Raw genomic sequence first — 25590 nt, forward strand, 5'->3', positions numbered from 1 at the left:
ATCATTTTGTCCCTACATATAACGTATATTATCCTGATACAATTGAAATAAGTAATAACTGATCAATAGGTTACCTAGAAAGTACCGATACTGTATCCTGTACCTAAAATACACAGGAAATAATAATGCAAGACATTTAAACACTGAAAGGAAATAGTTCACCAATGCTTTTAACAAGAATCTGTGAATAAAATAGTCTTAAATTTAGATTGGCTCACTTTGCTCATTGTTTTATTTGTCACCACAGGATTCAAGTTCTACCAGCATCTTGAGCTGAAAACCAAAACTTTTATTACTGTCCCTAAAAATTATGCCTCTCGCTGTCAGATTAGTATGGCTCTGATACTACAGTAATTTTCCAACAATGCCATTGTTTAATTTATTAATGAATGATACATCGTACTTTTTAACCACTTATAATTATATTTAATGTTGTGGAACATCTGCGAGACAAGTTAGTTCCTGTTATCACTTATAGTAGGTACAGTCATGCTAAAAACGCAGCTTATCATGCTACTGAAAAACTGGAAAGTGCAAAGTCATCCATCCTGAAGACTTTTCAGTGGCATGCTGTTACAATGTGCCGACACCCGAGACTCCTTCCGAAAATGTTAAATAAAAGTATCCTTTCAGTAAGCTTCAACATATCAACAATTACACTTTTTCTTTGTTAAATAGCAGCATGTTTTTTTTAATATGTTTATTACAAGACCCTGTGAATGAGCTGTTACTACAGAAATGGTACTAGAATGAGCGCATCAATATAAACCTGTGATTTGCCATGCTGCTGGAACTATTGTCAGCGCTTCTCTTAAGAGCAAGTGTTATTTGCTCCAAATATGACTTCTTCAGGACACAGTTTTCAACCACCATTAAGTAGTGGTCAGTTAATAAAAACTGGAATGTAAGTAATATAAAAAAGGCAATATGATTTATTTGGTCTGTTTACAATAAGAGCAATTGATAAGGCTAAACAAATCAGTATACATAAAATATCCAAGTTTGTCAGTCAAGTTATAATAGCAGTCTTCATGAAGTACTTTTTTCCAGTTGACATATACAGTGCTATCATGACCAAACTAAGGAAGTGTACCCATTCTGGTGTTTACAGCAAGTGCACAGTTCAGTGTAAATGCACTAAATGTACTAAGACATTTATGAACATGAAGAAACAAGATACCTATTTTTTCATGAAGCGTCGTATATAAGTTAAATCTACCTTAAGCCCAGACTCACAATGCATGATAGTTGAACAAACATGCAACATAAGCATGAAAACACCCACACAAGTGCACATATAGAGGATTCATAGTCATTACATTGAATTGTAGAGAGCAATGTCTTTGTGCTTAGTCTGTTTCCAAGCAACAGTCCAGGATTAATGGCGTGTTTTCTCTTCTATTAGAGCACATTATGACGATAAACTCGTCAGTTAGTCCTCTGAGAGTTAAGTCAGGCTTGTTCCAACAAGAAAAATGCTAAACCAGCCTTTCTTAATCCTACTCATGGGAACTCTGCACTGAATATTATTTGTGTTTTTCCTAAGCATTAACAAAATAGACTCGGGTGATTATGGGGTTTATAATTAACAGATTTAATCTATAGGAATCTAACAGAATAGGACTGAGAATCACAGCACTAAAATGTGCACTCCAGGAGGATTCCAGGACAGAGTTAGGATAAAAAATAAAATATGGTCTGTGTGTTCTGATGTGTTTGAAGAGCAGTGAATCAACCTGTGCACAAACTCACATTGTCAGATTCCAATAAACACTTTCAATGTTTGTTGGACTCAATGTTTTAGCATGTTTAAAGATTGTTCATATATGACCCTAAATATAAATAAGCACTATACACATATGTGTTAAACATGCAGATGATCAGGAGCTGTGTATGAGAAGTCTTTGAAGTCATCTTGGTTCAGTGGGATCAGTGCCTCTTCTATGGGGGTGAGTGTGGGCTCTTCCTGGGTGAAATCGGGATCAAAATTGTTCACGTCCTCTGAAGATTTCTGCACAGCACATAGCAAACAGGGCAGGGGTTATAAATAAAACAGTGAACTATTTCCATCCAGTCAGCTGAATACAGCATATCAATGTCACCATTAGAGCTTAAAGAAGTCATGGCCTAGCACAACTGTAAGTGAAAATAGTAATGCTGGTGATGAAAGTAAGGAGGTATGATTGTGCTGGCTGGCTTGGCTTACTATTCGAGGTTTAAAGGGGGGATCCAACTCGCGGTTTCTCAGCTTCTCCCAGTCCAAGTCTTTGAAGAAGGGGTGAGCAGTGATCGCCTCCTCCCCTCCATCCCTCTCTCTACAGCCCAGTCGACGTGAAGCGTCTTTGGTCAAGAACTGCAGGAGATCAAAATGGTATGTACTTAATATTAAATTCTGCAGTTTCTGAGTCTGAGTTCAGTTCATGTTTGGAGGCTCAGTGTACTTCTGCATTCTAAAGTGACAGATAAAAGGGATAAACTATTTACTAGAGGTCAGCAAGAGGTCACACTCTTACCTTTTGTGCTGCCCCAGAAAGTTAGGAGCAAGACATTTTATTACACGCAGAAGGAAAATAAAGAGATTGTCTCCTTGACAGCTCTAAATCAAAGAAGACCTGAATCAAAGGGATTGCACCATCTGGGAAAATGACTATTTATTATGTTGCTAGGATGACTTGTGTTTCCACCTACCACAGCATTTAACTGCAGTAACAGGTAATTACATTATTATATGTGTTCCAAGCCATAATACAAGTTATATTTTATCTCTTTATACCTCTAAGTAACAGAGTGCAGACAATTCTAAGTTGAGCACCAATAAATACAAAAGCTGCACAAGAATCTAAATGGAAATAGAATACAAAAGGAAACATTACACTGTATTACATTGTGTGCATTGAACCTCACAGTATGTATCCCTCTAATCTTCTCTTCAGAGAGATAGTCACATGCTGCAGGGGATAATCCATACAGGCACAGCCTTTTAACCCTTACTAAAGTGGAATGGGATTAAATAACCATAAATTAAACGTGCCTCGACCAACAGTCTTAATTTGATCTAGATCAAACCCTCATGGTCACAAACCTCATGGTCTCATGGTCTCCTAGCAACTAATCTATTAACTGGTTTAAAACAACTCTCTTAACTACCATGTGCTGCTTTTCCCCATGTATGCTGTCCCCACATTAACTGAGTCAATATCATGGTATAGCATGGATCTGTTAAAACAAACACTGAGCTGCAAAGTCTTTGACTTTGACTTTGTCTCCACTTTTCTAGCCAATAAGAGTGGAGAATCCTGCCAGAGACTCTGGACAGGATAACATAATGGCATGTAGAGGTTTGGGTCATACCAAGAGAATGAGGTAAATCAGTTATTTTCTCCATTCACAGCCCACCAGATTCATGGTGCAGTACTGGTGCTAATATTGACAATCTCCTGATGTTGAGTTTATATAAGAGGTTATGTAAATCAAGCTTCTGCAACAGCTGCTCAAAGGTCTCTGAACTGTAGAAAGATACATACACTGGGCTCCAAAAGTCTGAGACCACATTGAAAATCTGGGAATTTGTTTCATTTAAAATTAGAAATGAACAGAAGGTTTTCAAAATTTTTTAAAAACATTTAAAACAAAGAAAGTAAATGTTCAATATCTTTAATATTCACTATTCTGTACTATTTCCAGGTCCCTATTTAAATGTAAGCAATTTTGTGATATTGACCATGTTAACTGCTTTGTACATAAGGTCAGATTTTCCTCATGTCTAATCTCTTCAACTGAAGTATGTGTTCAGAAGACACTCCGATGAATTTGATCTAAAATGGATCACAAGCTTTTGCACAAACTTGGAGTCCAGTTAGAGTGCACTCTGTCATTAAAGCAAAACAGGGACTTACCAAATACTAAGAAAAGATTCTCATTTTGCAAATTGTTATATTGAATTAGAAAAGAAGCATTTTTACTAGTGGTCTCAGACATTTGAACCCCATTGTACAGTACATTACCCCCAAGCTTCTCACAGAAAGCTTAATACAATGACACTGAAATTTTATATTCACATTAGTTCATTGAACAGATGCTATAAAGCAGTTTACAATTGAGAGATGATACAATCCAAATAGTTAATGAATAAGGGCCTTGCTCAAGACCAAGAGCAAAATCTTCCTATTTAAGATGTATAGATATGCTTGTATCATCTTGTAAATTTAACACTTTCATTTATTTTTGATTCATTTTCAGTAATCACTTCATCCTGGTCAGGCTTGCTGTGGATTCAACTAATTGTTGAAGCTTTGTAGTTTAACCCAGGAACACTGGGTACAAGGCAGGAGAATTCACACTAGATGGGATGCCAGTCCATCACAACACCATTCACACACACACATTCACACATGCACTCATTCACACCTACATAACCAAATTCAGTTAGGAATCAGAATAGATAGTCCATATTAGTAAAGTACAGGACTATGACAAATTTGTAAACACCAGCTTGGTTTAGGGTTGCCTGAGGGAAGAGATTAAACAGGTGTAAATTTCATTAACTACAAATGTAAAGAGGAGAATGAAGAGATTTTATACAAAGCATTGCCTGCCAGTGTAAAAGGAGAAGATTTGTGCATTGTGTTGTTTGTATTTCAGAAGAAAGAGTCAGTGTGGCTCACTGGAATTCAGCTGTTTCTCTAAACAAACCCTGAAGACGTAATTGAATGACTCATGTGGAGCAATAAGTGATACACAGACTAAAGTATAAAAAAAATCTTTGTGTTGAGAGAGGAGTTCACACCTCCACACCCCAGAACACATTCACGCAAGCTTTCTGGCCAGTAGAAATACCTGCTTTTCTTGACAGACCGGGTGTTGTTATTCTATATTACAAACCTCAATTCCAATGAAGTTGGGACGTTGTGTAAAATGTAAATAAAAACAGAATACAATGACCTGCAAATCCTTGTTGACCCATATTCAATTGAAAACACCACAAAGACAAGATATGCAATGTTCAAACTGATAAACTTTATTGTCTCTTGCAAATATTCACTCATTTTGAATTTGATGCCTGCAACACGCTCCAAAAGAGCTGGGACAGGGGTATTTTCACCATATACCACAGGGGTATTTTCATAAGCTTTTGGGAAAAGAGGACACTAATTGTTGAAGCTTTGTAGATGGAATTCTTTCCCATTCTTGCTTGATGTATGACTTCAGTTGCTCAACAGTCTGGGGTCTGCGTTGCTGTATTTAGCGCTTCATAATGCGAGACAGGTCTGGACTGCAGGCAGGCCCGTCTAGTACTCGCACTCTTTTACTACGAAGCCACGCTGTTGTAACACGTGCAGAATGTGGTTTGGCATTGTCTTGCTGAAATAAGCAGGGACGCCCCTGAAAAAGACGTCGCTTAGATGGCAGCATATTTTGCTCCAAAACCTGTATGTACCTTTCAGCATCAATGGTGCCTTCACAGATGTGCAAGTTACCCATGCCAAGGGCACTAACACACCCCCATACCCTCACAGATGCTGGCTTTTGAACTTTGCGCTGATAGCAATCTGGATGGTCTTTTTCGTCTTTAGCCCGGAGGACGCGACATCCATGATTTCGAAAGACAATTTGAAATGTGGACTCGTCAGACCACAGCACATTTTTCCACTTTGCATCAGACCATCTCAGATGAGCTCGGGCCCAGAGAAGCTGGCAGCGTTTCTGTGTGTTGTTGATGTATGGCTTGCACTTTGCATGGTACAGTTTTAACTTGCACTTGTAGATGTTGTGATGAACTGTGTTAACTGACAATGGTTTTCCAAAGTGTTCCTGAGCCCACGTGGTAATACCCTTTACAGAATGATGTCTATTTTTAATGCAGTGCTGCCTGAGGGATCGAAGGTCACGGCCATTCAATGTTTGTTTTCAGCCTTGCCGCTTACCTGCAGAGATTTCTCCGGATTCTCCGAATCTTCTGATGATATTATGGACTATAGATGAGGGAATACCTAAATTGTTCCTAAACTGTTGGATTATTTGCTCATGCAGTTGTTCACAAAGTGGTGAACCGCGCTCCATCCTTGCTTGTGAATGACTGAGCCTTTCGGGGATCCTCCTTTTATGCCCAATCATGACGCTCACCTGTTTCCATTTAACTTGTTCACCTGTGGAATGTTCCAAACAGGTGTTTTTGGAGCATTCCCCAACGTTCCTAGTCTTCTGTTGCCCCTGTCCCAGCTCTTTTGGAATGTGTTTCAAAAATTCAAAATGAGTGAATATGTAAAAGAGACAGTAAAGTTTATCAGTTGAAACATCGCATATCTTGTTGTTTGTTGTGTTTTCAATTGAATATGGGTCAACAAGGATTTGCAGGTCATTGTATTCTGTTTTTATTTATGTTTTACACAGCTTCATTGGAATTGGGGTTTGTATTATTATTTTCCCCCTCATTTACAGACAACTTTACCAAACATTACTAAAAAGGTGCTGACTTAATCATAAACTCACTGACCCCACCTTTAAGGTAAGGGCTTAGCTTACCCCTCTGAGGATGTCCTCTGCCTCATTGCTAAGCCAAGATGAATAGATCACTTCATCCCTGAGGATGCACTCAAACAACTCGTCCTCCGTCTCTGCCTCGAAAGGTGCATGGCCACACAGCATCTCAAACAGCAGGACTCCCATAGCCCACCAGTCCACAGACACGCCGTATGGTTCCTCTAGGATGATCTAAGAGCAGAAATCAGATCAGAATACAAAATGCAAAAATGCACATCCATTACAAGCTATGTGTATGTTACACATACACAGACATGAGATTATTGTCACTCTGCAAAAAATATTTACTTCAGGTGCAATGTAGTCCGGTGTCCCACAGAACGTGGCAGTCAGGGCTCCATCAGTCATCCCTTCCTTGCACATTCCAAAGTCTGCCAGTTTACAGTGGCCATCTTTATCCAGTAGTATGTTGTCCAGTTTCAGGTCCCTACACCAGCATATACACAGAAGTTATAAACACTGCATATATGACAATATTTACAATAGGATGACAGTAAAAATATTTAAATGTAAGCAATAATAAGGATTAGCCTCAGTGGCTCCTGGTTTATAGCATAAAAAGCTAATGATTGAAGTCTTCGTTCCAAGCACTGTATGACATTATACAGGGAGCTGTAACACTTTCAGCTGTGACGTGCAAGTGCAGACAGTTGATCCTTAGCTTATGTGCGACCAAAGGAATGCACTGTGATGTTCTCCATACAGAGTGTACAAAGTGTACAGGGCAGTGATGGCTTAACAGTTAAAGTTACTGGTTACTGATCAGAAGATTGGGGATTCAAGCCCCAACACTTTCAAGCTGCCACTGTTGGGCCCTTGAGCAAGGCCCTTAACCCTCTCTGCTCCAAGGTTGCTGTATCATGGCTGATCCTGTGCTCTGACCCCAACTTCCTAACAAGCTGGGATATGTGAAGAAAAGAATTTCGCTGTGCTGTAATGTACTCTATATGTGACAAATATAAGCTTCTTCTTTGCTCTATACATGAAATGCTCTCATAGAGTTATGATGCAGTGTAGTGTGCTGTGCAATGTGACTCATTTCCTGTTTGCCTGCTGTCTGTGTGTGTTTGAGTTCTACACACATTTTCACCATACAGACAGAACGGGGAGCAGAAATGGGAGTGCTTACAGACAGGGCACAAGAATACAAAATATCAGTCATGTGGCAGAATGACTGCTGACATTCCAAACAAAGAAATAAAGGCTCAAGGATATTCAAAATTCCAACAGAATAATTTTACAGCACGAATAGATAGCAGTTGTAATTACATGATGTTACAATCCAGAATAAGGGAGGACACGTCACTGATATCCCAGACAAGTTTGTGATTGAAGTCGTCTAAAGTCAGGCTTCAGAGACAGCCAGCTCTACAGATGGAAAAAAAATGTGGAAAGCTACAAACCTTCAGGCACGCCAAAAGCATGTAGTTTCTCACGTCTACAGTGGTGGACTGCTGGCTTTGCAGTACTGTGTGGTATAGTAACTATTCCGAGCATTAACCACAAACCAGAGGGACAGAGACAGGGATGGTTGGATCAAAAACATCAGATCATTTTTTTCAGTTATTTATCAGGTATCTAGCCATCTAATATACAGGTGTAAAACCAGTGAACTAATATAAACCTCTCCAATTACTCCAAGTACTTTCAATTTGTCTGACATCCTTTAATATAATGCCTCCTCTCTTTATGAACTTTCACTTCAAGTCATACACTAACCACACAAAATTGAATTATAGACCAGTGATTTAAGGGAAGGATAGATCTTCTTTACAGGAAAACATCACCCAATATGCCCAAGCTCATCCATAGATAACGTCATTAGAAAGTTTTAAAAAATATTTAAATATGTCTTTAAGTGCATCCTGTTCTGTCCACAAGCGAGAGGTGGGTGAAGAAAGGACAAGGATAATAGCAGCTTCTAAACAAAGCAGGCCACACTGAGATTAGATTAGAGACAGATTACCACTGGATTAAAGTGTGTCCACTCCTAATCCAAGATCATTGGTCAGCAAGATGGAATGACGAAACATACAGTCATATTTAACAAGCATAAAAGTCATGATTATTAATCCTAAAAAAAAAAAACAATTATTCTGAAACAAAGAAACACACTGCTGTAATGGACAAAAATTCCCAGATTTCATTAAAGCAAATATCAAATTCATGTGCAGGAATATGATGCAATAGCTCTGTAAAGTGACTCATTTCCTGATTGTTCACTGAGTGTAGAATACAGGCAGGCACTTCACAGGGTTCACAGACAAGAGGAAAAGTATGCACTGATCCTGTGGCTGAGGTACTGATGGAATACTAACAAGAATAAATGGTGAAAGGTGAAATAGGGAGTCTAGTTTAACAAGCAACAAAAAAACCAAACGCAACACTGAAACTTTATTGAACAAAAGATTGAATAAATCTATAAAAAAGATGTCAGTAGGAGGTCTAACCCTAGTCTGACCAACTACCAAAATATTTAGAAAGTGACAGTGGAATCAACTAATATATGGGGGCATTTTACGGGTGAAAACATCACTCTAAGTGTGACTCTTAGTACAAGCACTAGTCTAACCATTATCTGGCATCATTTTATGCTCAGTCAATCTCCACTAAGTGAAACATAAAATTTAAGAAAAAAAAAACTGCTAACCACAAGGATGATCAACTAAGACCCGTAAAAAAAAGTTGTCAACCAACAATCTACATGTTTCCTTTGCACTTGTCAGTAATCGTAAGCCTACGGTAAGAAAACAAGCCTGAACATGAGTAGAGTTCATAGCAGGGTGATGTAGACAAAACCACAAATTACTGCACACATCATGTTTACTAAAAACACTGCATGTTCTGCAGCACTACTGGATCAAATGTAGACAGATGAGATATGTAGACAGAATGTGTATAGAAATATGCTTAAAAAAAACAGAACACAGACAAACCCAGCTGTGGATTAGCATTGCTGTATCACATACATTCAATGATGGATGAATGTCAGGAAAAAAGTACGTTATCTACAACTCAAAAGAGGCTGGTCATGCAAATATGATCCAAACGATCCACAGTGCAAAGCAACTCAAACAGTTTTAAATGTAGTGTTTGTTGTGACCTGAGTCAGTCAGTCTGAAGCAGGCTGTTCAACTAAACTAAAACAATGTTGTACAAGAAATGGACCAAAGCACTGCATGATTGACTACATTTCCCCAATAAAGATTTTCCACAAGGTATGGAAAATCTAAATAGATGGGTTTCTATACTTTTTTCCATCAATAATCTTGATTATTCAAATTAGTTGAATAATGTTCCAGTGAAATCATTTATTGCAGTTCCTATTTTTGGCCAATAGGTGCAATAATAATAACTCTATGGAAGCTATGTGGGGCAGTAAGCATGCTGCCCCATGACTGCACAACATCTAGAAAGGCAAGCAAATCATTGGAATGTTGCATATACAGTTGAAGTCAGAAGTTTACATACACCTTAGTCAAATACATTTAAACTCGGTTTTATACAATTCCTGACATTTAATCATAGAAAATATTCCCTGTCTTAGGTCAGTTAGGATCACTCCTTTATTTTAAGAATGTGAAATGTCAGAATAATATAAGACAGAATGATTTATTTCAGCTTTTATTTCTTTCATCACATTCCCATGGGATCAGAAGTTTACATACACTTGGTTAGTGTTTGTTAGCATTGCCTTTAAATCGTTTAACTTGGTTCAAACGTTTTGGGTAGCCATCCACAAGCTTCTCACAATAAGTTGTTTGGTTTGTAGGCCTCCTTGCTTGCATGCACTTTTGCAGTTCTGCCCACAAATTTTCTATCAGATTGAGGTCAGGGCTTTTGCGACCAAGCTTTAACTTCCTGGCTGATGTCTTCTTCCTTGCTGAGATACTTATCTAGCTGTTTCGTCCAGCATCTTCATAAGGTCCTTTGCTGTTGTTCTGGGATTGATTTGCGCTTTTCGCACCAAACTACGTTCATCTCTCATAGACAGAATGTGTCTCCTTCCTGGGAGGCATGATGGTTGCATGGTTCCATGGTGTTTATACTTGCGTACTATTGTTTGTACAGATCAACATGGTACCTTCAGGTGTTTGGAAATTGCTTCCAAGGATAAACCAGACTTGTGGAAGTCCACAATTTTTTTCCTGTGGCTGATTTCTTTTGATTTTCCCATGATATCAAGCAAAGAGGCACTGAATTTGAAGGTAGGCCTTAAAATACATCCACATGTACACCTCCAATTGACTCCAGGTGTCCTATCAGAAGCTAATTGGCTAATTGCCTAAAGGCTTGACATCATTTTCTGGAATTTCCCAAGCTGGTTACAGGCACAGATATAGTATATTAAAAGTGAAACAATCTGTCTGTAAACAATTGCTGGAAAAATTACTCATGTCATGCACAAAGTAGATGTTCTAAACAACTTGCCAAAACTAGTTTGGTAATATGATATCTGTGGAGTGGTTAAAAAAAATGAGTTTTAATGACTTCATCCTAAGTGTATGTAAACTTCAGACTTTAGCTGTATCTGTCAAATAGCGACAATTTAAAAAAAATCACTGGTTGCAAATACTAATGCAATTAGTATTTCGATGGAATTTAAAATGTATGGCCTTGTGAAAAAAGCAGGTTATGAACGTTAACATTTCTGATATAAAAACCTGCCCCTGTGGAGGAGTTGACACTGCTCACCACACTATCAGTCATCTCAGCCTCCACCAAAGCCCCCCCCCACCCCCACCCCCCCCGCCCCCCCTTTGCAGCCCACCAGGCAACACAGCTAACTGTGTCAACTATTTGCAATAACTTTGAGTAGTTTCACTCATTTAATACCATCCTGTCACTTGCCTTCCAGAGAGATGTAGTCTACTAGTTTAACTACCAACAAGCATAACTTTTCAGAATACTAAGGTCATATTTAGATTTTAAAAGAAACTGTATTGCAGGTAACATTGTATAAGGACAGAAAGGCCAGGACAGACACACCACATATAATAATATATTCCAATTGATAATAAAAAAAAGTTGGTAATTGTTTTTCCCTTTTACATTTAAAAATCATTGTAACAGGTGTTTAGTCACTTGTTTCATCACAGCTCCAGGGTCCCCGGTTTGGTCATGAGCTTGGGTTACTGCCTGTGTGGAGTTTCTATGTGGGTTTCCTCTGGGTTCTCTGGTTCCCTACCAGCTCCTAAAAAGGTGCTGGTAGGCTTGACTGCTCTAAATATAATGTATTGGCTACTCTAAATTGCCCGACGAATGAGTGTGCTGTTAATGATGGATACAAAAACATTCCAATGAAAGCACTTGCTAGAGATGTGCAAATAGCAGAAGCTTTCACAAATACTCTAGATACAATGGCCTGTATCTAGGATTGGATTGTTGTGGTTTTCTTACTTGGACAAGTAGAAGCTAAGCACTTGCGCAAGATGGAGCAGGTCACGAGGGAGAGGTGAGACAGGAGTGTAGTTTACCCAACTATGTGTAGAAACATCAGCTGGGGTGTGTCTATACCAGTATTATTCAGCAAAGACAGGTACAAACCTAAGCACACTTACAAACAAGCCTCACTTGTAAATGAGTAACTTTTGATGTACAGTTTGTGTAGCTTTAGTACACAGTCCTGAATGGCATCAAGCTAATACAAATCCACCACAGTAAGGAGACACTTTGTAGATTTCCATACTATAAGCTTAGTCTGAACATTCAGAAACATACACTGAATGCATTTGAAAAATGAAAGTAGTGGAAAGTAATAGGGAACCAGTACCTTACCTGTATATGATGGCTTTGGAGTGGAGGAACATAAGAGCAGAGGTGATTTCAGCAGCGTAGAACCGTGCTCGGGCCTCCTCGAACCGTCGGGACTTCTGGATGTGAAACATGAGGTCACCACCATTCACAAACTCCATGACAAAGAACAAACGGTCCTAGCAAAGACAGAGATCAACCCAGGAACATATAACGAGCCTTTTTAGAATACTGTTTAACTAGACACAGATATAGTCAAAGAGAAAATTATTGTTTAAAACAAACATGAAGCATAAATACTATATTCGTGGCCTTTATTTATTATAAAAAATGTTTGTACTTTTTTATTTGCTGTAACTACTACTGTAACAATAACACGACAAAATAAAATCTAAGAAACTATGATTATCACTAAAGATTTATGATAATTGCTTTGCTGTATTTCTCTGTAATGCTGCTTTAATGTGGTTTGACTATTTTGCCGCAGAGATCGAAATCTTTACAAAACATGATGTCATTTCCTAGGACCTTTAACTTCCTTAACAGTGGCACAGGTTAGAACAGGCATACTTAGGCTATCTCTGGTGTGCAGAGGGCATCACATGCTGTTTACCAAGAAGAGAGGAATTCTGTATCAGCTTGTGCTGAAAATGTATAATATGCTGCCATCTACTGATAGAATATGGTTGTCCATCGTTCATTACGTCAAACACACAAGAGCACATTCCAATCATAGAAAACAGTGTTTTTTCAACCCAATCTACCTTGGACAAGAGTCTCAGTGGTCGTCACTGTAGTGATAAAAGAACCATAAACCCATTTACTCTTCTAACAGATACACTACACACACTTTTCAGTCTGAAGGTACTTAGAAATGACAAAAGAACCGCTAGTTACCTATGTAACTGTAGTTATGCAAACACTGGATAACTGCCAATGGCTAAGTGCATGCATGATGAAACCTTCAACAAAGTCATAAAATGAACATATGACAGCATATTTGATATAAATATCACTGTCAAAATATTGCTGTGTCAAGCTACATGTCACTCCTGCTGCATGCTGAGAAACCAGTGATGCTGACTCCTTCTGCCATCGAGATCTGCCTGATCCATCCTGATGCTCTACTTCTGGTTATTAAGGATAATTTAAATCTATATCCAGATTTCTGTAAAGCTGCTCTGTGACACTGCCCATTGTTAAAAGTGCCTTATAAATAAAATTGAATTAGATTGCATTGTTGCTCCCTGGAAACTCCTCCCAAATTATTGATGAGGTCCTGAACCCCAAAAAAAGGTCTTTACACTGTGGTACAGTGAAAACCTTTATGAAGTTAGAGGCCCTTATGGAAGATCCCATTCGGTGCTACGTGCTGCAACCCAAATCAGATTGCTGTCATTTTGTCATGGCCTGTTTGGAGCCTGCAGGTAATGTGAGCAAAGCGGTAAGTGGATGCTGCTGGAGCGGGAATTGAAAATCTCGGTTCAACTGTCAGTTCACTGGCAAACACAGTGTTTCTGCACTCATCCTGCAAGTCTCTGCTCAGTTTGAGCAGAGCAACGATTTCAGGATGTTTATGCCTAACAGGTTGTTTAGGCTGTGGCATCTGGAGTCAGATTTGACTCCAAATTAGGGTCTACATCTGAGAGCAGAGAACACACTTCAGGCGTGATAGACAACAAGGCATGCAAGCTGGGAACCAAACTCAAGCTAGGAGCCAAGATACTGTAAAACACACACACATGCAACAATGAAGAGATGAACACTTTTTTGAACACCATTACACCATTACTGCCAAACACTTAGTCATCAGACAGCAGAGACAGATGAGCATCCCTGACCCAATTTATCACCTTCAGTTTTAAATGCTTCAAAGGAAACAGTGTGATAACGATCTGCAGATCATGCAAGCCAAAACTTGTGGAGATATTAGCATTTCACAGCTCAACATCCAACCTGTGGAAAAACGTACACGTAAGCCAATAGCTAGCCAAGTGAGATAGACTAGCTAGTCAGATCTTTTGATGTTTTAGAGAATGAAAGCTCTCTAGTAAACTTAAGATTTGATGTTCTGTAGCGATTGCCTGTTGTGTTAAATATATCTAAGTGCTTCTATAGCCAATAGGTAATACTCAGGGTGTGTAGCATCTCTGCTAGAGAGCTACCTATGTAGCAAGAAACATGTATGAATTAACAAGCCTAGCAAGCTACTGAAACCCCAACAGTATTTGGCTAAGTTAGCTAGCCAGCTAATGTTACCTTTCTGTACTGTTGTACTGTTGATAATGGAAGTGCTGTTAACATTAGCATAGCTCACTTGGTTAGTTAACATAAGAAATGAATAGAAAATATAACCTTTTTAGATTAGTTGTGCCAATTGTAGATACATGAAAAAGTAATTTGTAAAGTTATTACTAATAGTTTTTCACTTATTTACCCTTACCTGAGTAATTTTCTTGATGACTATATTTACTTTTACTTATGCGATTAGTACAGTAAACAGTACTTTCAGTCAAGTCAGAATGTTTTATGCTCATTCCACCACTGCAAATACTACCTCATACTACCTCGCTTTGTGACTTTGTTGGAGGTATCGGCATGCATGCACACAAGAAGGGGGGTGAAATAGAATCATTGGCAAAGTCGAAGTACAAGGAACGACTTTTTTACTGTAGTGCTCAAGTATTCAAAAGTTGGATAAAACTACATAAGAACAGCTTTGGTAGGTCAACCTCTAGACCTTGTTCCAGACTAGTGGTTGCAGTTTTGAATCCACACCACACAGTTCCATTTCTCTACTAGGGGAGATACAGAAACAGAGAAAAGGGCAGACTAACTATAACTTTGTTTCTAAATTTAGAACTCTCTGTGAATGAGGGTCACAGCATTGCAGCAAGGATTTAGTATTCCACATCATAAATACCCTCAATTCAATTCATCAGCTAACTGTCAAGCCGAATGTAGTGCATTAGTGAAGGGAAAATCTCTGTAGGACTGTGGTGTAGTAGGACCTGAATCTGACACTCGCTTGAGGCACTCACGGTAGTCTGAAAACAGTAGTACAGGTGTGTGAGGTATGGGTGATTGTAGGCCAGAGCCAACACTCGCTTCTCGATCATGGTGGACTCCACGTCGTCGTCTTGGAGTATGACATCTTTCTTCAGCATCTTCACTGCATACACTTGTTCATCACTTTTCAAGCGAGCCAGCATTACCTGTACACATGTGCACACACAAATTCAAGTACACTGTGTTTTAATGGAAGCAAAGATTAATGCTCATTGGACAACAAGCTTTTTGCATTCTGCCTGGATGCACAGCTTCTCTGGGGTGAATGAGAATGTGGACAGGAGGGTTTTGCATAGAAAAAAAAAACCTGAATGTTTACTGGACAGTGTGCTCTTCGCTTGTTCCACCCAGATGCACGGCTTCTTCGTATGATGATTGGGAGATCTCTCAAAGGGACGGGACCTCATAACCAACTCCCAGTCAGTAACCAAATCCATAACATTTTACACTACTGGTATGGCTTGTTATTTTATCATTGTAATTGGTGAATATAGTAAATAAATAGTAAGAATAAAGTTATGTTTCATTACCTTTGTTTGATTTTTGATAATATACAGGTCTATATATCTAGCTGTCACTACCTTTTCAGTGAGCTAAATAGTTAGGAGCTTAGTTGCTTTTTAGCACAACATGGCAGACACTAATTTTGACCTGATTTTGGAAATGCCTTTAGATGCTCTTTCTTATCAGGAGAGACTGAGAATTGAACAGGAGTCCTGACCAACAGATGAAAGAGATAAAACAGAACACACACAAATATATACTTCAATAATAGACACCTGTGCTTCCCCTATTTTAAAAACCACCAACCACCACTGGTTATGGTACATTATTACATGAGAAAACCCAAACACTTTAAGAGGGGAACAGAAATAAATCCCATGATCCAGATCAGAAATATGTTGATGAGTGAGGTTTTCTGGATATAGTTCAATAAGGCCAATATATGAAATATAATTAGTGATTATTAATTAATGATCATGCTGTTTGCTTCAAAATAAAGCCATGATGTGCACTGTATTCTAAACTATAGTATGTATAGTATATATTTATACATGTATAGTGTTTGTACAGTAAATGTGGACCAGTAGTGTGCTGTCTGGGCATGTATCTTCATAAATGCCACAAACCTTTTTCATGTCCCCTGTTATTTTAGATTCTCTCAGTTGTAATACCTATGTGCTAACATTCTACCTGACATGTCTCTCGATGTGCCTGTTATATATCTGCCAGATATCATATGCCTTATTCAAATCAGGTCTGGAAATTGTAATAACATAACGTCTTGGATTGGTGTTTGGTTGCAGGATAAACTCTCAGTTTATTTTCAGCATCTTAAATTCTAATTTTTTTTTTCTGTTAGATAGATAGGTATGTGTAATGTTGTAAAGTTAGTGTGTCTCACCTTGCCAAAGCTGCCTTTTCCCAGGACCTGTAGGAACGTAAAATCCTCAAGCCCCACCTTCATACTGTCCTCCTTAGCCACCTCAGACCACCCTTGACTTCTAATACTAGAACTTGGAGTCTTCACTGTGGATGTGCCCATCTGTGGAAAAGGCAAAGAGACACACATGGACTTTCTTTATTTGGTTTCATGGTCTAATGGTAGCTGTTCTTTTCACAATACAGCTGATGTTGTACCTGGGAGTGGCGCTTGCTGAGTCTGCCTGCCTCCAAGCCAATCTCTGCCAACTTGCTAGCCAGCTCCGCACTGTTCACCCCACAATTGGGAGCAACATTTTGTTCGCAACGAATGTGTATGTTCATCTTACAACCTGAACATAAATTACAAATGCTTTACTTACACACACTGCTCTTTGAAGCATATGTGTAATCATAGTGCATACATATGAAGGACTTAATGAAGAGACTGTGAGAAAGAGATAAGCATGTGTAAAGATTTTAGTTTTGAAGGGTGCCTACACTCTTCATAACATATTCACAAGCATTGCATAAATAGTTTATAAAAAAAAAAAATACTGGATAGGTTGGGGGGAGGGGGTTGCTTCACAGTGGCCACAGTAACATTGCCACATCACAGAGTCCCTGGTTCGATACATTTACATTTATGGTACCTGGCAGACACCCATATCCAGAGCGACTTACATTCATCTCATTTATACAACTGAGCAGTTGAGGGCTAAGGGCCTTGCTCAAAACAAAACTGGCAAGAAAAATGACTTTGGACTTATCTCACATTTGCTCTATCCAGAATTTGAACTACTCCCATCTGGTCAACGTTTCTGCACTCCAAGGTTTAGATACAACCGCTTCAAAACTCTTTTGTTTCTGTTGAACTCTAATATGAACAACATGACTGTATGAACGTTGTCAATGTGTTTGTTTTGTTACGCAGCTGTACATGTATGCTTAAAACAAACTTCCTTCATTTGGACAAATAAAGCATATCTGATCCGATCTCAAAAGCCCAGCAGTGGTAGTTTGGCGGGTTTGAACTCACAACAAGGATGTGAAAAGGATGAAAAATTACATTACCAAATAAGATTAGTTGACCCACGATGATAATGGTTCCCCCCTCTCTCTTTCATATAAAGACAAATTCACATAAAACATCACAAGTTTTGACATAAACCTTTCATAAATTCAGCACTGATTTATATAATATTTACACAGTGCTTATGAAAGTGTTATAAAGGCCATATGTAGGTTGAATTTGGACATGCATTGCATTGGTATTACCTTTGCACTGAAGACCCTGTTTCACCAGACCATACAGGAGTGATCCACAGTGGTTACAGTAAGTGGGCACTTTATAATTGTGCACATGAAATCGATGAGGTATGTTGATGCTAAAACCTTGACTGGGACCCTGTGAGAAAAAAATACTTATGTTTGGAATGTAAGACTTATAATGATTATATACTGTAGATGGTTCACAAATTCTGCTTTCTTCATGCTCTCTCCATAAAATATACTTATGAGGAGAGCAGAAAATTCTAGTAAATTGCAGAAAAAAACTGAGTCATACCTCACTTGCTGTTTTCTTCATCTTTGGACACTCACTAACAACCAGATGGTGGCATTTCTTATGGACCACGCAGGTGCATACTGACATTTGGAAACAAACATTATAAGGGTTAAAAATCCACGCTGTAATGGCAATGTTTTCCAGTCCTGATCCTGCACTAGGTCTACTCCAGCTCTACAGATTTTTTTGCAATAAAAGCCAGTGAATATTTAAGGTATTTTAACAATGTGAGCAATTCTGAAGATGTTTACCTTGACACTGGTAACCCTGCTTTCCGAAAACTCCCCTGGAGAGAGATGGTAGATAAACATTTAGGATTTTTGAGGTTAAAGTGAGATTACAGATTTAAATTACTGTCTAAAGACTTGGTGGAGTTTTTTACTTGGTGGAGTTTGACTTAACCAGTCAAACACAGAAACACAGAGAATGGGGAAGATAAGGAGTGCAAGGTTTTCATTGTCATTTTCATAAATTTTACAGATTTTTTTATGTGTATTTTTGTAAATTATAATCAGTAAAGTATATTTATTGTTTTTCTTTTGTTAATTTGCATTGAATACTGCATTTCCCAACTAACAACCAAACTACATTTACTGAGCACTTTATTAATAATACCTGTACACTTATTCATTCAAGCAATTATCTAATCAGCCAATCATGTGAAAGCAGTGCAGTGTATAAAATCATGCAGATACGGGCCAACAGCTTCGGGTAATGTTCACATTGACCATCAGAATGGGGAACTAAAGTGATCGCAGTGATTTTGACCGTGGCATGATTGTTGGTGCCAGACAGGCTGGTTTGAGTATTTCTATAACTCCTGATCTCCTGGAATTTTCACACACAGCAGTCACTGGACTGGTTCAGACAAAATGCACAACACGTCAAACTTTCAAGCGGTTGGGCTACAACAGCAGTAGAACATATTGGACTCCACTTCTGTCAGCCAAGAAGAGAAAATTGAGGCTGCAGTAGGCACAGGCTCAACAAAACTGGACAGTTGAAGACTTAACTAAGAATACTACGTTCTAAGCTAAGTATTACTTTGCTTTTCCCAATTCAGTGATCCGAAATATTACTGATATTAATATTACTCATCCTCTTGATTGAATAGCATAACACACAGAGAGAAACTAGTTAACGGGAATATGGGCATTTACACCCTCATGCAGGGGTTCTCAAATTTTGTACAGCCAGCCCATTAACTGTTAAAAAAATCTGCAGATAACCTCAGTACAGTTTTATTTGAAACTATTCAAATATTACATTTAAACATGTACAATAATATTTACTGCTGGCTATGACTATTTGCTGAAATCTGCCACTCATGAGTATTAGTAGATTACATTCGGCCTAAATACTGTCTAAATACTAAAACATCTTTTATTAAACTTGTCATTACATTCAAGTTGGCAAGTCGTACTTGGTTTTGTTAGAATTAAACCCATTTAATTCAGATGGCTAATCAAACAGGCTAATAACTATAAGAACTCAATAACAAATATAATAGATTTGATAATGACGGGTTGTTTCTACCACTGTTGCAAATTAAAAAAAAAAAAAAAACCCTGGCTATTCTTCATGGACCTCTTGGGGCCCCCGGACTCCTGACCTTGTCAAGTCAAGTGGCTTTATTGTCATTTGAACCATATACAGCTAGTACAGTACACCATATAAATAGGTGCTATATAAAACAACACAGGACTACAAGTGACTACACATTATTACATAAAGTGCATGTGCAAACGTGTGCAAACAGCACAAGACAGTACAATAACTTGGTGGTATCATTCAGCTAAATCAACTAATTCAACATTCAACTAATCAGGAAACCTTAAAAAAACCATCCCACGCTTCTCCACTGAATGAATGAATCAGTGAAGTGTATCTATTAATGTGTGTGTGTGTCTGTGTGTGATAACATCACCATATAAAATTTTTGCAGTGGCAGCAAAATGTAGGTTGTCGTAGGAAAGTGGCCATGAACTTGTGTCCATTGACTTGGTGCACTTTCCTCCTCAAAGCCCTCTGTCGTTTTCTGCTTAACTGCTTATGAGTCCTCCATCCATTAACAGTGGCATCATCTGAAATTAATGACACAGTGTTAAAGATGTAATATCATCGGTTTGAGTACAAAACAAGCATGAGGTAAAAAAAAGAAAAGAAAAGAAAAAAAAGCAAAACAAAAAGACAAACATCACTGCCAGAGGACCTGAGGGTACAGAGAGTTCATACAGTATATCCGCAGATGTGGTGGAATAGAGAAGTTCCGTTAGGAAAGAGGAAGTAATGTTATGTAAGGTAATAAATGTCATAAACTTGTAATATTTAGAGTTAGGTAGATATAAGAAGATATAGGAAGTCAGTGTAACTGACAGAGAATTGACATTGTATGAGCAGATCAAGTAATACTGGTAAGGACTTTCCAGGCCAGGTTTTGTGTAAGATACAGAAATGTCGAACAGAAAAGCTATTGATTAACATGCAAGGAAGTAAAGACATGGGCCAATGTTTCACCACAAAGAATATTATGGATATGGAGAAAAGCATGTTTGGTAAATGTACTAATACACACCGTAGATGTAAATGTATATAGGTTACCCCTACGATCGGAACTACAAGAAAAGTGAGATGAGAACTACATCAGCTAAGAGCTGAGTCCATAATGTCAATAGATGTGAGAAAAGAAAAGGATATGCCATGGTTAAATGTCAAAAGCTGAATTAAGATCTAGGACAAAGCTACACTACTATTCAGTGTATGAAAAATCAGGTGGAAACCAGGTCAAACTGCAAAAATTCACCAATTTGTTTCAGTTCATGTGTCTCAGTGGGAGTACATGGTATTTACTGGTTAGAGACTCTTTAGCATGCTTATGTTCTAAACATGCTTATTTAGGCCATGGGGGTATAGCTCAGTGGTAGAGCATTTGACTGCAGATCAAGAGGTCCCCGGTTCAAATCCAGGTGCCCCCTGTCTGGCCCGCCTCAGAGTCCCCCTAACCAATTTCCCTCTGGGATTAATAAAGTTCTTTGAATCTTGTAAATGTACTTGTCCTGTGGATGCTAATGGTGGAGATTTTCGTAAGTTTACCATTTGCAAAGACTAATCCATTTATCAGTATTTAAAGGTGGTCTATATCAACTATAGATTGACTCAATCCATATGAATAACTATATGATGACTTTACACTTATACATTTTTGAGACTAGAGTGATTGGGTGAATAAGTGATATTGATTATTAACTGCCAGATCCCAAGTGTAAAAAAAGAACCTTGTAAATCAGAATAGGTTTTTGGGTCCTGAAGTGTACAGCACTCACCTCCAATAAAAATGTCTGAGTGAGTATGAAATTTCTCTCACACCAGTGTGGGAGAGCAAATGGCTTCCCTCTGCTAGTATGGTCAGAATCATGAACTAAAGGTATCTGACCATGAAACTTGTGAATTTGTTCACTAATATACATTTAGGACCAAATCTACCGATTTAAAGAGGAATATTTAAATAAACCACCTTCATGCAGATGCAGTGGTTTTACTGTGTTTCCGCAAAGTATCATCAAGCTGTAGGGATTTTTACATCAACCCAGATATGTATATAAGTTGAAGTACTATATTTTTTGTAACCTATAAACATTTTCAAATATCTTCAAATACCAGATATTTAGCAGTAAAAGCTGACAGTAACTGGAGCAACTGGAGCGATCTTTATGTTGCTTATATATTAGAAAACCTAATAAATGTGCCATTGAGCATAATGACATTATATGCAGCATTAGTCCTAACTGGGCCTACATCTAGTGATTTATCACACTGTACACTGGACTGTGTCTTTACATGCTGATATGGAAATAAGCAAGTCCAGTGTGATGACATCACTAATTTCCACTTGAGCCAAATCTATGCTTTTCAGAACTTTAATAAAAATGATAAGACTGAAAAGAATTACACTATTTTGATTATTTTGAATTATTTGAATAGACAGTTCTATCAGCGGATGCTAGTATTTGGCTCCAAACTGGTTCAAGGAAAATAAACACTGCAAAGAATGTTATTTGGCTAGGAACAAAAATACTAACTAAAAACATGATCATCCTTAGATGTTCCAAAGTAGAAATGTTCATTTGAAATTTCTGAAAGTTCTGTCATAAAAATCTAAATGTTTTTGGATCAACATCTTTTGTGACTTCATTCAGTGTATCACTGATACACTGTTCCAGGCAAAGCTATAATGTTACATGGCTTCACTTCATGGATGAAGAAACAAGTCACGTAAACTTGTAGCACTGCATTTGGAGTTATTTTGGTAATAAATCTGTCAGTATAACAGGAAACAGTAAGAATAAAATTCCATAGCTATGGGTGTTTGGACATATTCCTAACAATATAAACATAGCTGCTGGGCTATTAGATTTCCAAGACTACCATTATATTAGTAGATTATATTAGGCCTAAATACTGTCTATGTAAAATGAACAGATTTAACAATTTTAAAAATTTTGTTAAACACTTAAGGAATGTTATATTGGGGTTGGAACACAAGAACAAAACCGTATGAATATTGATTCTGCTGGGAAATAAAGTCTTTGCTATTGAAAGAGACCATGAAAGCAAGGGACAATTTACTGAAAGAGTATCAGCACAGAAATTAGCACAGATGCTTTTTGTACACAAGGCTGTGCTGAATATCTGGGTGGCTGAACTGAAAACCTTTCCTTGTTCAAATGTGGAGGATGGTTTGCATTTAGACTTCAGTTTAAAGATTATTAATAGCTGTTTATCTATGTTAGGTATTTTGTTAATAACTAAAGTAAATTTCTTTGATGACAAAAATGCATATTGTATTCAGGTGAAGATTTGTTTAGTCCTGAATGCAAACATACGTGTATTGGTCAGATCCTGCCAGTGTGGTTTAAAGGCAGTGACCTCTCTTCCACACTAAAGCTACTTAAATATAAGCCTGCTAGCACATGCTATCATGAGTAAAACTGCAAAAGAATCAATGAGTCAGTGAGTAATGTGTTCGTGACTTAATGTGTTACAAGTGTGTTAGAAGTCATGAGGTCATCCAACACCAGCAAGCCCAAGCCATCATTCTAAGCTTAGATTGTAACCACAGACTGACTATGAGAAAGAGATAAGAAAGAAGGTGTCAGGTCTATTTTCTGCATAAATATGTCACTGAATATAAGAGCTTTCACAGTGAGAGAGTGAAAATTTAGCTGGGTACATTTGAGACTGAGCAGAACTGATAAAGAGCAGCAGCAGGTACTTACCATCTGTGAAGGTGCCTGTGAGAGTGATGGAGATGTAGACCTTGCCCTCTGGTTCCAGGTTAACCTGGTGAAATGGATACAGAACAAGGTACAAAATAGTGGGTTTTTTGCAAGCACTGAAGAATTAAGGATCATCTCAACCTCTCCTGTGCATTACTTTTTTTTGTCTTTGAAGTCAAAACTGATTAATTCCATATGCTGCATGTAATTGGTGTCATACACAGTAAACCGGAAAAATATACAAGGTGCATATAATCTAAATCATTTAGTTCTAAAAATGAAAGTTGGTCTGACAAATACACAAATAAATATGCACAATTAATCTATCCATCAGCATGGCGGTGCAGTGGGTAAGTGTTGCTGTGCTGCAGTGTTGCAGTGTTGCTGCCTCATAACGCCAGGGTCCTTGGTTTCAGCCTGAGCTTGGGTTATAGTCAGTGTGGAGTTTCACATGTTCTCTGTGTTCGAGTGGGTTTCTTCTAGGTTCTCTGGCTTCCTCCTACTGTCCAAAAACATTCAGGTAGATTGGCTATGTCAGATGTGTGTGTGTGTGTGTGTGTGTGTGTGTGTGTGTGTTTGCGCATGGTGCCCTGCAATGTACTGACATCCCATCCAGGGTGTGTTCTCACTTCACACCCAGTGTTCCCGGATAAGCTCTGGATCCAAGACAAGTTAAATAATATGGGTTTTACTCACACTAAACTAGTTTACTAGTTCATTGCCATAGATTTGCCATAGAACTAGTTGAGAACTAACATTTTACAAGTTGGCATTTCTTTTCTGAAAGTAGGAAGTGGTCATTCATTTGGTGAGCGGTAAGTGAACTGAAGCAAAAACAAAAAAGTTCAGGTTTGCTGTGAATTTGTGGCTTTGAGGCAGGTAGCAAAGCCTGGTCTTTTGTGTGTAAGTCTCTATCTGTTGCTATACCACACAGACTTTCACTCTGTCTCTTTAACACTCTGCACAAGCAGCCGTGGGATGAGAACGAGATAGACCTGTTTTGTGGCTCCCTCCCTCACGCACACTCCTAAACTCTATCAGCTACATTTTCATGAACTACACTGAAAATTGTAATTCTTACAAGTTTAGTTTATTTCACCCATTGTATATTTGATGAATTTTGGTTTGAGAGAATCTAGAAACCAATGGAATCAATTTGGTATGAGCAGTAAAATTAAGACAAGCGAAGGACTGCTAACCTTCATAAAAGGAGAACAATTGTTGGCTTTTCAGGAAATACTTGATTCCTAATTACTAATGACATATTCTGTATATTAGTCATACCAACTGGTTACCTCAGATAATGGATCAACAGACCTTTAAATGTTTTTTAAAGGTTTTTGGCTGAGCAAGTAGTAGTACACAAACTGAGCTGAAATCTGTCATAGTAGTGTAAACCTTTCAAAAGATTTTATTGATGATAAGAAATTAATAAAAGGAATTTTGTTATATGATAGTATGTAGCTTTTCACTTATCTAGGACAGCACAATATTCAACTACAGAATATGCCTTATAACATAAACATACTACAAATTACTGAACACTCTTCACAGCAGACTGTACACTGTTATTTCATGTCAATCATTTTTTTGAACAAAAAATTTTTACTGTTTTGGCATTGTTCAGAAATAAGTCTTTGGGAAGTCCTAAGTTGGTGGGCATCTAAATGAAAAAAAAAAAAAAAAGTAAAGACAAAGTGGAAAATGAAATCACTAGGTCATAGCAACTAAAACTATAAATATATTGGCCTCAATCTTGCTCTTAAATATTGGTTGATATGTACATTCTCGCTTTCTTACAATATCGTAATTCATGTTTTAATGGTTCCAGTATCGTAATTGTTTTGCTACTTCCTCTGCTGCACCTGTAGGGTGCTCTGGATTGAAAAACATGTGGTTCTGTGAGATAGGGAGTAAAAAGAGGAATCCAGTAGGGTCAGTTCAACTGCATACTATCCCTAA

The 25590-nt window shown here is 38.0% G+C and overlaps 1 protein-coding gene and 1 non-coding gene across 3 annotated transcripts in view; one reads left to right on the forward strand and one right to left on the reverse strand.

Moving 5' to 3' along the window:
- Window positions 1-909: 909 nt before the first annotated feature.
- prkchb (protein kinase C, eta, b) overlaps window positions 910-25590 on the reverse strand; it is a 29167-nt gene continuing 4486 nt past the window's right edge. Inside the window, exons 2-14 of one of the 2 annotated variants that reach the window (XM_053242054.1) lie at window positions 23629-23692; window positions 20280-20436; window positions 18604-18638; window positions 18353-18432; window positions 18064-18193; window positions 17005-17138; window positions 16769-16909; window positions 15336-15509; window positions 12319-12413; window positions 6829-6967; window positions 6523-6711; window positions 2207-2353; window positions 910-2011 (exon numbers count right to left, since the gene is read on the reverse strand). In XM_053242054.1, the coding sequence (XP_053098029.1) occupies window positions 1865-2011; window positions 2207-2353; window positions 6523-6711; window positions 6829-6967; window positions 12319-12413; window positions 15336-15509; window positions 16769-16909; window positions 17005-17138; window positions 18064-18193; window positions 18353-18432; window positions 18604-18638; window positions 20280-20436; window positions 23629-23692 (1632 nt within the window). In that variant the 3' untranslated portion in view covers window positions 910-1864. Of the gene's footprint in view, window positions 2012-2206; window positions 2354-6522; window positions 6712-6828; window positions 6968-12318; window positions 12474-15335; window positions 15510-16768; window positions 16910-17004; window positions 17139-18063; window positions 18194-18352; window positions 18433-18603; window positions 18639-20279; window positions 20437-23628; window positions 23693-25590 lie in introns of both variants that reach the window. The other variant, XM_026944602.3, reaches the window with a different exon arrangement.
- Window positions 21256-21327, forward strand: trnac-gca (transfer RNA cysteine (anticodon GCA)). Its single transcript has one exon. It is a non-coding gene; the product is annotated as a tRNA-Cys (tRNA).

The sequence above is a fragment of the Pangasianodon hypophthalmus genome, chromosome 19 (genome assembly GCF_027358585.1).
Source record: "Pangasianodon hypophthalmus isolate fPanHyp1 chromosome 19, fPanHyp1.pri, whole genome shotgun sequence".
NCBI classification, from domain to species: Eukaryota; Metazoa; Chordata; class Actinopteri; order Siluriformes; family Pangasiidae; genus Pangasianodon; species Pangasianodon hypophthalmus.